Here is a 13,040-nt window from a genome sequence, read left to right as displayed (position 1 = left end):
TGCTCTGTAAAAAGAAGTAAAAAGACAGAGAATGGACAAGTGACATCAACTAGAGGAGATGGATTGTGAGCATTACATCTGTCTTTCATGTCAGGGTTTAAATTATGTCCCAGCAAGATATTAATTCAAGAATTTAGACAGATATAGCAGTTTATTGTAGATCACTAATAAAATGCAATGGCAGTTTACTGTCAGTCACATATTGATTAATACATCCTGGTGCTTTCAGTCATTAAACACCAGCTCTCACCTCTCGACCTGAGGTCTGCTGCAAACTTTTTCTTCTTTTAAGAACACACCAAAACATATTTATTCCTGAGCTTTTAATTAGAGTGTGGGTAAAGAGCACCCCTCCATTTTATTACAATCTGAATCAAGTTCCTTTTAAATAATGTTGTATTTCTATCTTTCTCCATTTCTTTACTACAAAGTCTTATTTATTTTTATTCAACTTTATTCATTTCAAACTTTTTAACACACACACACACACACATATATTTTGTATTTGTTTGATAGATAGATAGATAGATAGATAGATAGATATAAAGAATATACATTTGTTTTTAAACTAATTTAAATATTTTGAATTTCCACTTCACATGTACTATCATATGAAATGTGCTGTATAGATAATATTTTCATTAATAAGTCGTAGGAGAAGTTGGTGTTCACGGCCTGATTTAGGTGTTTACCGGGTGCACCTGAAGGCATCACACCACGTCACAGACGCCTGTGACGAGTCTCTCCGGAGCCGCGCCTCCTCCTCCCTCCGCCTCCTCCCTCCGCCGCCGCCGCACGGAGCCGAGCCGCCGGAGCACAGAGGAGTCCGGCCCGTCTCTGCCCGCAGCCCGCTAACCTCGCTGCAAGGCCACCGCGGGGAACATGGCGACGGAGAAGACGAAGCATGAAGGAAGAGTGAAGATCGGACACTACATCCTGGGAGACACGCTGGGAGTGGGCACGTTCGGGAAGGTTAAAGGTAATGTCTGCCTGCGTGTGTGTGTGTGTGTGTGTGTGGGGGGGGATCCTGCCGACAGGAAGATGGTGGCTGAGTGGGAGCTGCTAGCCTAGCTGCTAGCGTAGCCTGCCGCCGCGGCTAACCTGTCGCAGCGCCGGGGACGGAAGCGCACACTTGTTGTCCCGCTAGTTCGTCTCAACTCCATTTTTTTCAAACCAACATGGCGCGTCGCTGCGACACTTTGACACTTCGTTCGCTGCCGATGAGCGGAGAGTTAGCGTCGGGTGCGTTGCGAGCTAACCACAGAGCCACAAGTCGCTTGTCAAGACTGACACCGGGAAGTAAACCCATCCCCACTGGTGCTAGCTTTAGCTGCCTCTTCTCTCCGACTCGCACATTCAAACACGTTAAATGGACGTCCCTACACCTTGGTGTCATATTTGGGCGTAACTCCTCTTCCGTGTGAGTTGTATTTACCACCCGTGAGAGGGGGCAGTGTTCTTCTGGCTGAGGAGCGAGGGAGTGAGACAAACCCCAGCCGCCCTGTGTTGTCACTCCGTTGGGAGGAATGGTTAATGTCAATATATATATATGCACCAGTTTATGTGAATCATCATGGGGATGAAATACCTGATTTTAGGAAACTTCCTCGCGTTCTCTCTGAACTTGTCTCACCTTGTCTACAGGCTGCTGGCTCTTACGCCACAGCACATCCTGTCTCATACGAATATACGACCAAGCCCCAACATACCAAATCAGACCTTCTACTAAAAGTTAGGAACGGCCAGTAGCTTGGTTAACACGCAGTTGTTCCCTGTGAGTCATCTCCCTGCTGTTGTTGTTAAAAAGGACCACCCAGTTCTGGAGTTTTTGCTGTATCATTATGGGCTTGATTGCAAGAAACTTGGTAAATAATGCAACTACTATCACAACTGGTAGTTAAATTAGATCTGCAGCAGCCCGGTATTTACTCCCGTGCTGTACTACAGCTCTGTCTTCCCACCACCCAGTCCCATGTTATATGTATTCCTCCCCGCACAGTATGTCCTGATTTGTTTGGGTTATGTTTGCATACCTTTCTCCTGACTGTGCTGCTGTTGAGGTTGTTTTCACCTCAGCTGAAGGATAACACTTTCGGGCTCTGATTAAAAACAAACTTCACGAGCCCTTGGCCAAACCGTGGTAAGCAAAAGGTAAAAACAAGCTCAGATTGAACTGGGTCTTTTTGCAATAGGTTACAGTTGCATGTATATTTCCGTGTTTTGCAGAGGCACCTGTAGCTTGTTCACCACTCCACGACTTACAGACAGCACCTTACACTTAAGTCTGCCATAGTCAATCTATTTATATCCACAGCAGGTCAAATGGAGACTTGTATTTGGAAAGAATACTCTGTAGAGACAAATAAATATCATTCCCTAAACATGTCTGATATTCTCTGATAAATCAATGAGGAAGTTGGTAAGCGCCCGATCTCACAATGTTAAAGAAAGTGAAAAACAATCCTGGATCCAACCCTGATCTCATGACTCACACTGCATCCTTCCACCAAGTTTCATGGTAATGAATCCAGTAGTTTTTGCGTAATCCTGCAAACTAATAGACAAACAATTATCATGTAACTTTACAGTTCCAGTCACGTCAGCAGAGCATTTTTAGTGTCTTTTGATTGTTTTCAAACAAGTTCACCACATCAACTCTATAAGGTGATGATACCAAGGCACTGTTAGATGTGTAACTTTTTCATTCTGCCTCCAAGTGGCCAAAGAAATCAGTTAAATCATGTTTTAAAATTGTTCACTTAAGTTCCTGGAAAAAAATACAAGGTTTTTCCTGCTTCCTTGTGACAGTTCTTAGCACTATTGTGTAATATTCCTTCTTTAGCTGTAGTATGTTTCATCTTTGCCGTGTTCTGGGTTGTTACTATTGTCACTCATGTGCTCTCATCCTTTTTTTATCCCACAGTGGGCCAACACGAGCTGACCAAACACCAAGTGGCAGTCAAGATCCTGAACAGACAGAAGATCCGCAGTTTGGACGTGGTGGGAAAGATTCGCCGGGAGATCCAGAACCTCAAGCTATTCAGGCATCCTCACATAATTAAACTGTAAGTCCTAGATTACACCCTGCTCGCTGCTCCATAATCCCCCCCACCTACCACATAAACACCACCCACTATTCTATTTCCAGGCTTTTAATGGTACGTTTTTGACTGTATCCATCTAGGACGATATCTGCCTGAGCCAGTCTCCACTCCCATCAGTCCTCTGCCAAGTCCGCATTATTGCTTTGTCTGTTTATCCCCCTCTTTTGACCTCTGTGTTCAAAAGTGCTTCATCATTGTCTTGCTATACAACCTCTTCTTTTTCAGTTCAGCAACTAGAAAATTTTAGTAACCACCAAATGTAGTTTGGAAAGCGCAGTTGCATTTCAGCAGAGAGTAATTGTCCACATTTATTTCCGTCAAAGCGGACCCAGTGTCTGTCTCGTTTCAAGTTATTTATAACAGTGCAGATAACATCTACACAGTTGATGCAGGGAGATAATAGTTGTAAAATGGAGAACAAATCATTGTTTAACTTTACACATATGAACTGACTGAGTCAATACTGATTAGAGGCCAGCTCGGTACGCTGTGGTTGCTTTAATACACAGGTGCTTTATTCAGTTAACACCCGCTGGCCTGAAATAAACACTCCATCTGATAACATTAAATCGCTGCAGTGGTAAACTGTCACCGGTCTGAAAATATAGTTTGAAAATTGCAGCGGCACTTCCTGTCTGGTATGTGAATGTCCACGGCGGCAAGGGCTCATTAAACTGACCAGCAGGTGTGGCTAATTGCCAGAAATACCAGCTCCATGTTATGCATGCACAAAAATGTAAACTGTGTGTGTGTGTGTGCATGTGCATGTGTTTGTGTTTGTGAAAGCCATCTTTTACACGGTGCACAAATATTGGGGCAGAGAAAACGGCACCGCCTGTCTCGTCTGAATACTGTCGAGTGAAGACAGATGTAGCAATGTAACACAACACTGCCTCATCTGCTTTACAGGATGTTTGTGTCAACTGTGACACAAGAGATGAGCAGTTAGTCAACATCTGTCACATCTGATAAAAGTTGGGCAATTTAAACTTGGAGATGCATTTTGTTCCCGACTTCGCACAAACTGCACCGGAACCACGGTGGCTTTTAATTTCAGGCAAACGTGTTTTGGTTTTGTGATAAGTGGGCCGATGCTAGTGGATAAATAGGTCGGCATTGTCACATTGTCATTTCACTGTTTTGAAACTTATGGATTGTGAGCTGCAGAGTTTACAGTGTGGTTTCTGTACAGCCGACAGGAAGGTCAGTCCTTGTAGCTTATTCTGCTGCTTGATGTTGTACATGACAGCCATGGGGACAAATGTGACCTATTTGCAAGTTAAGCCACACAGTCACTGTAGTGTAAATAGATGTGGGGCTGATAGGTGCCAGTGTGGATACTAAAGCTGAGTCCACAGATCACTGTGCAGTTAACCCTACACAACTTGCTGTCTTGTGATTGAGAGTCTTGCAGTCATTGTGAGTTCAGACTACAGGACAATACTGGCGATGTGGGGTGCTGCTCACAGACTGACCCATCAGTCGTGAAGAATAGAGAGCGGGCCACATTTTTGTCTTTGAATCCATCTGAGCCAGATTTAGTTAATGTAAGCTGCAATAAGTTTGTGTTGCTTTGTACCTGACATGGTTATTGCTTGATTTCCCAATATATGCCATCACCACCTTAACCCGCCTTGCACTCTGATTGGCAAAATTAAGTCTGAAATCTGATCAGAGTCTTTGACGCGTCAGTGACTCTTAGGCAAGCCTCTGTATTTACATCTTTGAAGAGTTGACACATGGCAGCGGGCGACTGCCAATCAGGGGCTTTGCAAAACTCATCTGCTACTGGCAAATCGGGCTGAAAATCATGTGGCGTGAACTTGGCTTCAAATGCAAGAATTTGTAACTAAGCCTTGGATGGAAAACATAGACAGAAACCAAGCATGTAGTTTGTTGGTTGGATTTTTAAAAATTACATTTGTGCAGTATTGAACAACTGAGGGCAAGGGAGAGGGCGGGTTTGCATGAGAACAATGAACAGAAATGAAATACATTTTTTCTAAAGTATGCCTTACATTGCTTTTCTTAAAGGAGTATTGTTTATATTATCAAGGCTGAAAATAACAAGATGTTTTAGTTATATTGTTATTCTCTGATATTTTACCAGATGCAAAGCCACACTCACGTCATGGGCCGAGATGTGTTTTCTGTTTGTGAGACATGGAGAACACAAGCATTTGTCCTCTGTCCACATTTTTATGTTTCCCAGTATTCCACAGTTAAATCCAGGAAATGAAGAAGCTCACATTCCTATTTTTTATTTATTTATTTGTTTGTGTTCTTTGTTTCTTTGATAAAATAACAGATGCTTCTCTGTGTTAATATTGTGTTATATCAGCTACTTGCTCTGATCATAATTTCAACTTTGTGCTCACTTCTGCAGGTATCAGGTTATTAGCACCCCTACAGATATCTTCATGGTAATGGAATATGTCTCAGGAGGAGAGCTGTTCGACTACATCTGCAAAAATGGAAAGGTAATACAAAATGTCTTGTCAGGTTTAATAATGTCCCTCGTACTTTCTCTCTTTCTGTCTTGCCGTATTGTATGAAGCACATGTATATTTTATTATCAGTGGGGGTACCAGAAGACAGAAGTGTAATGTGTTCTCAGCCTCATTGTCAGCCTCTTGTGCAGAGTCTTTGAACCAAAAACCAACAGAGATTGGGACAGAAATGAAAACACAGGAAGTGCAGCTTAGTCAGCTGTGAGGTGCTAACTGAGATCACACCTAACGGATCATTTCTGCCTCGACAGTTGGATGAAAAGGAGAGTCGTCGGCTGTTCCAGCAGATTATTTCAGCTGTGGACTACTGCCACAGACACATGGTGGTGCACCGGGACCTCAAGCCTGAAAACGTGCTACTCGACGCACACATGAATGCCAAGATCGCCGATTTTGGTGAGTGTGCCTCTGTCCTAAACCGAGGGGGCCTCAGCAGGTGACAGGTGAATGGCTGTATGTCAGTGTTGGAGTTTTTCAGCTCAAATGGGAGGAATGCTTTTATGTATTTATTGATGTAACCAATCGAGGTTTCAGAAATCAGCTCTTCAAATGTTTTATGAAGGAGAAATTACATAACGTATCAATGTTTGATAAGCCTTAAGAAACACTCAATTTAAACACAAGTGTTTCTTTACAAGAAAACCCAACAGATTAGCTTACAGCATAAATCCCCTCAAGCACATAAGAAGAAATTATTTTCAGAATGTCGCATTTACTTATGCAAAGTGTATTTTGTTGTCTTAAATAGAGCCAATCCATTTCAGTGTACATTTTCCACATTCTTTTTAATACTAAAAAGTACTATAATATAATATTTGTTATCTTTTATGGGATCCATTCATTTATATTTTGTCAGAGCAGTTTGATTTCTCTTTGAGCCGTTTGATTTGAGAGAAAAGAGCATCTCCCCCTTACTTAGTTTGAGCTGCAGTGACCAGATCATAGAAGCTGAAATAGACACGACATAGTGGGAATGATATTGATGATTGTAATGAATAATTTAGCAAATCAAACAGAGTAAATTGCTTCTTTATGTGCATCTTGCACTGACTCAAAAATGAATTCCAGTGGCACAAGCATCACAGGGTGGAGCACAAGAAATTCTCATTTGTTTTTACTTTGAAATGCTGTATGACAGATAATTCTTTAAGTGGGGAAGGAACCTCTAAAACCTCAACTGAAATACTTTGAAATGTGTGCTATAACTGTGTAAAATGCTGTGCAGGTTTATCAAACATGATGTCAGATGGAGAGTTCCTGCGAACAAGCTGCGGATCTCCAAACTATGCTGCTCCTGAGGTCATCTCAGGAAGGTAATGTTTTTCTTTTCTTCGTGTGTTGCTGAATTAACTTAGTAAAACTTTTCCTTCATGAATACAGAATTGTTTCTTGGTTTTTGTCCTCAGGTTATATGCTGGTCCGGAGGTAGATATCTGGAGCAGTGGGGTCATTCTCTATGCCTTGTTGTGTGGGACTCTTCCTTTTGATGACGACCACGTGCCAACACTCTTTAAGAAGATCTGTGACGGGATCTTTTTCACACCAACGTATCTGGACGCCTCCGTAATAAGCCTCCTTAAACACATGCTGCAGGTGGACCCCATGAAAAGAGCCACCATCAAAGAAATCAGGCAAGCCGGCGTAGACTTAATACATAAGGAGTCATATTACTGTTTTAACAATCCTGTCTTTTTGAAGACAAGAGTGAAGATGTAAATCAAGTGCATTACATTATAATGTCCCTTTCCCCTACAGAGAGGACGAGTGGTTCAAACAGGAACTTCCCAAGTACTTGTTCCCCGAGGACCCCTCCTACAGCAACAACATGATTGACGATGAGGCCCTGAAGGAGGTGTGTGAGAAGTTTGAGTGCACAGAGGAGGAGGTCCTGACCTGCATATACAGTCGCAACCATCAGGACCCGCTGGCCGTCGCCTATCACCTCATCATTGACAATCGTCGCATCATGAATGAAGCCAAGGACTTCTACCTGGCGTCCAGCCCACCCGACTCTTTTCTAGACGACCAGCACCTGACTTCTTCTGGTGGGGCTGTGGCCGCCATTATCAAGCCCCACCCAGAGCGCGTACCCTTCCTCCTGGCAGAGACTCCTCCCAGGCCACGGCACACGCTGGACGAACTGAACCCCCAGAAGTCCAAGCACCAGGGTGTCAGGAGGGCCAAGTGGCACCTGGGAATCCGCAGTCAGAGTAGACCAAATGATATCATGTCAGAGGTGTGTCGTGCCATGAAACAGCTGGATTACGAGTGGAAGGTAAGGAAGAAGCTGAACTTTTCCAGCAGTATACTATGCTTAATATAAAAAATAACCGCTTTTTGAGTGAATATAACGGTTAAATTTAAATTTATAAGGTCGGTAAGACCTCCATAAAGTATGGTCTTTGGTTTTGGAGTTGTTGCTGAGATATGACTTATTTGAAGTGACATCACATTACTGATGCCTTCCGATGTTGTTGAACAGCAGTTAGTGATAAGTCTTTTTTTAAGGGGTCTCAGGCCTCTAGATATTGTGTTCAAAGAAATACAACATTTGTGGAATCATGATTTTAAGCTGACTGTTAATCTTCCTTGATTAGCATTCCAGACACATGAGATTTCAGTTCCATGGTTCTATGGTTTAAGATTATCTGTAATTGAAGTTTATTTGTGATATCAGAGTAAATATGTTGCTTTATACACTCATTGTTTTCAGGTAGTGAATCCATATTATTTACGTGTGAGAAGGAAGAACCCTATCACTGGGATGCAAACCAAGATGAGCCTTCAACTCTACCAGGTGGACAGTAGAACCTACCTCCTTGACTTTCGTAGCATAGACGGTAAGTTTTACAAGTACTGTGTGGATTTCCCTGACTTAAATGTGTGTGAAAAACACAGAAAGATGGGTAAAATCACTTTTCCAATGAACTTGAAATTGAAAAGAAACGGTCTATCATCGAAACTGGTCTCATACCACACTAACCTGTTAAAATTGGCAAGACATACTAGTAAGACCAGAATTCAACTCCTCGTATCTAGGATGTGTTTTCCTGGATTCTGTCCTGTAGAATAGGAAGTTCAATGTCAGTGCTGACTTCATAAATGATTGACTCAGACTGGAGGGCCCTGGCTTTTTGCACAGTCTGTGTCGGTACGGAGCGGCAGATCAAAGGAGAATCTGAGATAAGAGTGTTGTTATGGGCCATTTAACGTAGCAAAGGAATGCTACATACAGGGTGGGAGACTAAATTTGTGGGCTGTAAAAGCAAAGTCAGTTTCACCAGAAGTGAAAGCTGATTGTTGTGACCTTGTATTTCTATCAACTAACCAAATCAAATACAAGGCTTATTATTACCACATGAATGACTTCTAAATACATTTTTCATGAGTCAAATTCAAAAAATCCATTGGGGCCTATAGTTATTTATTACATACATTAATTTCTCAAAATTAATATCTAGCATTCTTACCAGGCGTGGTTCTGGACTTAAAAATTCATCCATTAATTTTCTGAACAGATATTTTGATTATCAGCCATAATATTGTAACCATCCATTTAGACTTACCACAAATTACGAGCTCTTGTTTTTTGCTCCTGCTGAAGCCAGAAGTCTTTATGATATCAAACAATGTGTCTTATTCTCAATGTCAAGGGAAAAATCTACAATACCCACAATTCTCAGGTGTAATAGTGACACCTCTGATTGGTGGAGCTCGCTGTTACCATGGAAATGTTTACCACAACTGTGAAAATCATGTAGGCTACGATCTGTGTTACATCACATTAACCAGAGAGCAACCGTGATTTCCTTTCTGCAGTTCATTTTAAAGATGAGGGAAAGAGTCCAATGGGGGTGAAAACAACAAAAAGACTAGGTTAAATTCAAGAAGCACGGGAAGTCATTGGATAGGGATCATTTGCAATGGCTTATGGGATGCGTAGTTAATGATGTGCACAGTCTTGTACCATTGTTTCTTTTTCTGTTTTCCAAAATGTTTATCTCTGAAACAAATGTTTCATGGTCACAATTCATCTCATACCTGGATTATAAGGATTTTCTGAAAAGCCAATTGAGAAAATACTTCCAGAGCTGTTCTAAAGTGCGGCTGTCACTGTTATGCTCTATTGATCTGGAATGAAATAACAGTTTGTTTGTCGTAAACGGCTGTGTAATTTATTCTGAAAACATGTTGTGTCTTGTGTCATTCAGATGATATGTTGGAGGTAAAATCTGGAACTGCTACCCCTCTCCGCTCTGGGTCAGTGGGCAACTACCGCACCACTATCAAGAGCGATGTCGACGGGGCTGACACTCCACCTACATCTAGCATTGTGAACCCCACCAAGGCGGCAGAGGCCTCCTTAGCGTCGTCGCTAACCTCATCCATTGACTCAGCGGGAGGCGGGGACATCGCACCTGTCCCACGACCCGGGAGCCACACCATCGAGTTCTTTGAAATGTGCGCGAATCTTATTAAATTACTTGCACGATAACTTGCAAAACAATCGCTAGCCTTTTATCCTCTCTGAGTGTCTTTATAGCAATAAGCATGCAACCGATTCATGGCTCAATTCATCCCTGCTGAGGATGAAGTGATTGTTCCATGGCACTGATGCAGGTTGATGTTCCCTAAGCTGAAGGGATGTATACTGAGCTGACAGGGGATGTAAGGGGTTATTGGAAAAAGATGAATGACAAGCTACGTAATAGCTAAGACAGAGCAACAGTTTCCTGACCAGTTTAAAAGCAAAAGTCCATGTCCCACCTACACATAAATGTGTAAGTGATTACACTGAATTTTCTGTACTGTAGCCAGTGAGCATTCCAGTGCAGAGGACAAGACCAAGATTTTGCCTGCAGAGAAGAAAGCCACAAGTTGAGGGTTGGAGTAGTTGGGTGGCAGACACGTGTGTGTGTAGGATGCAGGAAGCACTTTTGCACAAATTCCTTTTCTCTCCCGCTGCTCTTGTTTTTCAGTAGGGATCAGAGAGGTGGTGCAGATGTATCGGGGTGCTGCACTGGCTATAACTGGGGTCACCATGCCCGTCGTTCATTGGACTAGAAGAAGTGCAATGACCCCTGTATTTCTGTCTCGTGTCAGGGATAAAAGAATGCATCATCAGATTTATGTTTGGATTTCTTCTTTTTGTGAATCTGACTTGTCAAAACCTAAATTTTCATAGTGTTGTCCTTGTTGTAAACATTTTTTTTGAAAATTGTCTGTCCCCAACATTTTTATATATAAAGAGGTGAATATATTTATCAGTGCGTTAAGTGGACAGACGGTTGGTTCTGTCGGAAATGGATTTTTCTTTCTTTTGTTGCATTAAGATCTATTGCTGGATGGTATATATTTTCCTTTTTTACTGTCTTGTTTTTTAAATCAATATCACAGTTTTGTTTCCTTCAATCACAATTATTCTGATACTTGATTGTCGTTCCAGATAAATATAGCCTGCTTTTACCATATAAGAAATATTTTGCCATGACAGTCAAAATCTAGAAATATCACTTTCAGCATCACGTATAACAATAACGAGTTTATTTTGATGTATTTTTCTTTATTTTTTTGGATTAATTATTAGGATTTCAGAATGATTACTGAGTGAAATGCCTTTTGCCTACATTCAATTCGTAAATGCCAATCGATCACAAGTGTGGAGGCCCTGGCGCTCAATTTGAGTAGCAGCAATTACATACAATGCATGGACAGTGTCTATTGGCAGGAGAAAACATCCTAAATATTGTCATTTCTTGATATGTCTTTGATTTTGATTATTCGCTTGAAAGTTGACATTGGGGTGAAAAAGGTTTACATATATTTAAACCTTAAACAGACTTGTGAGCTTGTAATTATTAAGTCGTGCCGGGTATGTTGAAATTCTGACAAATGAAAAAACATCACACAAGCATTGAGATCATGAATGTGTGGCCGATTTATAGTTTTTAACAAAATATCAGACAGAACTTTATGTTTACAATCTCAAAGTCTGCTGAAAAGTATGAAGTGTCTCCCTCCATTTCCTGTCCAAAGTCCTAAAGTTTGAAGTGGTGTCTGTTTGGCTGCCTTATTATTATCAGTACTGTTCATCCGTTTTTATGTCCGTAAAAGTTATAAATTCTGTGCTGATCAGAATTATTGGCCCCTCTTTGCATTTATAAAGGTTGAAGTCCACAATTTATATTGACGGTATTAAATACACAAATTATTAAGTGTTGACATTTAAGAATAATATCTTGACTGTAAAACTTGAAATTATGTTTCGATGTTGCTAAATGCTGTAGACATCAGTAACTACTTCCAACTAACCACAATAGGAGAAAACCAATCAAACTTATTTCATCTTTCTTTTCATAAATTATAAACCTTGTTTCTGATCTTAGTATGTTCTCATTGTAATATCAGATACTTAAAAAAAACCTTTTTATTTTTTATCAAGAGCGTTTGCTGAAGTCTCTTAAGTTTCCAGTGTTCGCTCTCCACAGCTTTAAAAATCCAAAATATCCCCTTTGCCTAAACAACTTTACATTTCAAAGATATATTACAACAAAAAAGAGTGACTATAACATTGATCATGTTGTCTCCTTGCTGTCCTACAGGTTTGGTTTGGACTTAAATATTTAGTTGATATTTGACCTTCATTTTTCACTTTTAAACCAGAGTTTATGACACAGAGATTTTGGGAAAGAAATGCACACTATGGTCTCGGGAAGATCTTGGAAAAACTAAACCGTTTTAGTTTGGAAGGGCAGTTGCAAGGTCTGATTACAGAGCTCGGTCATGGCTGACATGGGTTTTGTGGTAAAGATGAATGTGTGAAACGGTGACCTTTTGGACAGCTTACAGAGTAGTTTCTAGTGGACTGTTAGCAGGTGAACTCTGTCAGTCTGTCTGTTCAAACTGCTTCAAAGAAATATTGTTCTATTTTTGTTTGGTGTGTAAAGGGACCCTACTAGATCGACCAGTGTAAATCTGAATGGACAGTGTTGAAATCATTTGTATACACAACTGCCTAATAAACTGCTAAATTGCACACAATTCTGCCAAAGCTTCTCTGTATGTCTGCAGTCCTTTGCGATGTTCAAACCCTCAAGACATACAAATTTAATATTATAGTTGCTTTAGGAACAATACTAAGCAATATTACTCATTAATCTTACTACTTTTACTAATTTGTTTAGTTGTAAACAAATCCAGGAATGTCAAACAGATCAGAAAGGGTTAGAAATATGAAGTCCTCTGTGTTTTTTAGTTAATTAGATCATTGTGGGGCAAAACTGGTATATGTCTGTGTTAAATTATATTAATGTGATGAAAGGAGGGATGGATGTCCCATAAAAAGAAAAAGAAATACTGATATTTAGGTGATTGAACTAAACTCTGAACTTTAAAAGGGGTCGTACTCCTTTAAGAGATCATGTAA

At 40.8% G+C, this 13,040-nt stretch overlaps 1 protein-coding gene across 1 annotated transcript; it reads left to right on the top strand.

The window, feature by feature from the left end:
* The first annotated feature begins 749 nt into the window (after positions 1–749).
* Positions 750–12,655, top strand: prkaa1 (protein kinase, AMP-activated, alpha 1 catalytic subunit). Its single transcript, XM_035184617.2, has 9 exons — positions 750–979; positions 2,924–3,065; positions 5,491–5,584; positions 5,866–6,010; positions 6,840–6,927; positions 7,021–7,245; positions 7,370–7,889; positions 8,328–8,454; positions 9,826–12,655. The coding sequence occupies exons 1-9, from the start codon at positions 883–885 to the stop codon at positions 10,107–10,109; spliced, it is 1,722 nt and encodes a 573-aa protein (XP_035040508.1). The 5' UTR covers positions 750–882; the 3' UTR covers positions 10,110–12,655.
* The last annotated feature ends 385 nt before the right edge of the window (positions 12,656–13,040 follow it).

This window comes from Hippoglossus stenolepis, chromosome 18 (genome assembly GCF_022539355.2).
Source record: "Hippoglossus stenolepis isolate QCI-W04-F060 chromosome 18, HSTE1.2, whole genome shotgun sequence".
In the NCBI taxonomy this organism is placed as follows: Eukaryota; Metazoa; Chordata; class Actinopteri; order Pleuronectiformes; family Pleuronectidae; genus Hippoglossus; species Hippoglossus stenolepis.
The sequence above is the reverse complement of the archived record's forward strand: the minus strand, read 5'-3'. Positions and strand labels throughout refer to the sequence as shown.

Bases quoted from the DNA above. Each gene is read 5' to 3' on its own strand.
- prkaa1 (XM_035184617.2), top strand. From the start codon at position 883: ATGGCGACGGAGAAGACGAAGCATGAAGGAAGAGTGAAGATCGGACAC. The intron at 5,585-5,865 runs GTAATACAAAAT...CTGCCTCGACAG, and splicing joins ACATCTGCAAAAATGGAAAG to TTGGATGAAAAGGAGAGTCG. The intron at 7,890-8,327 runs GTAAGGAAGAAG...CATTGTTTTCAG, and splicing joins AGCTGGATTACGAGTGGAAG to GTAGTGAATCCATATTATTT.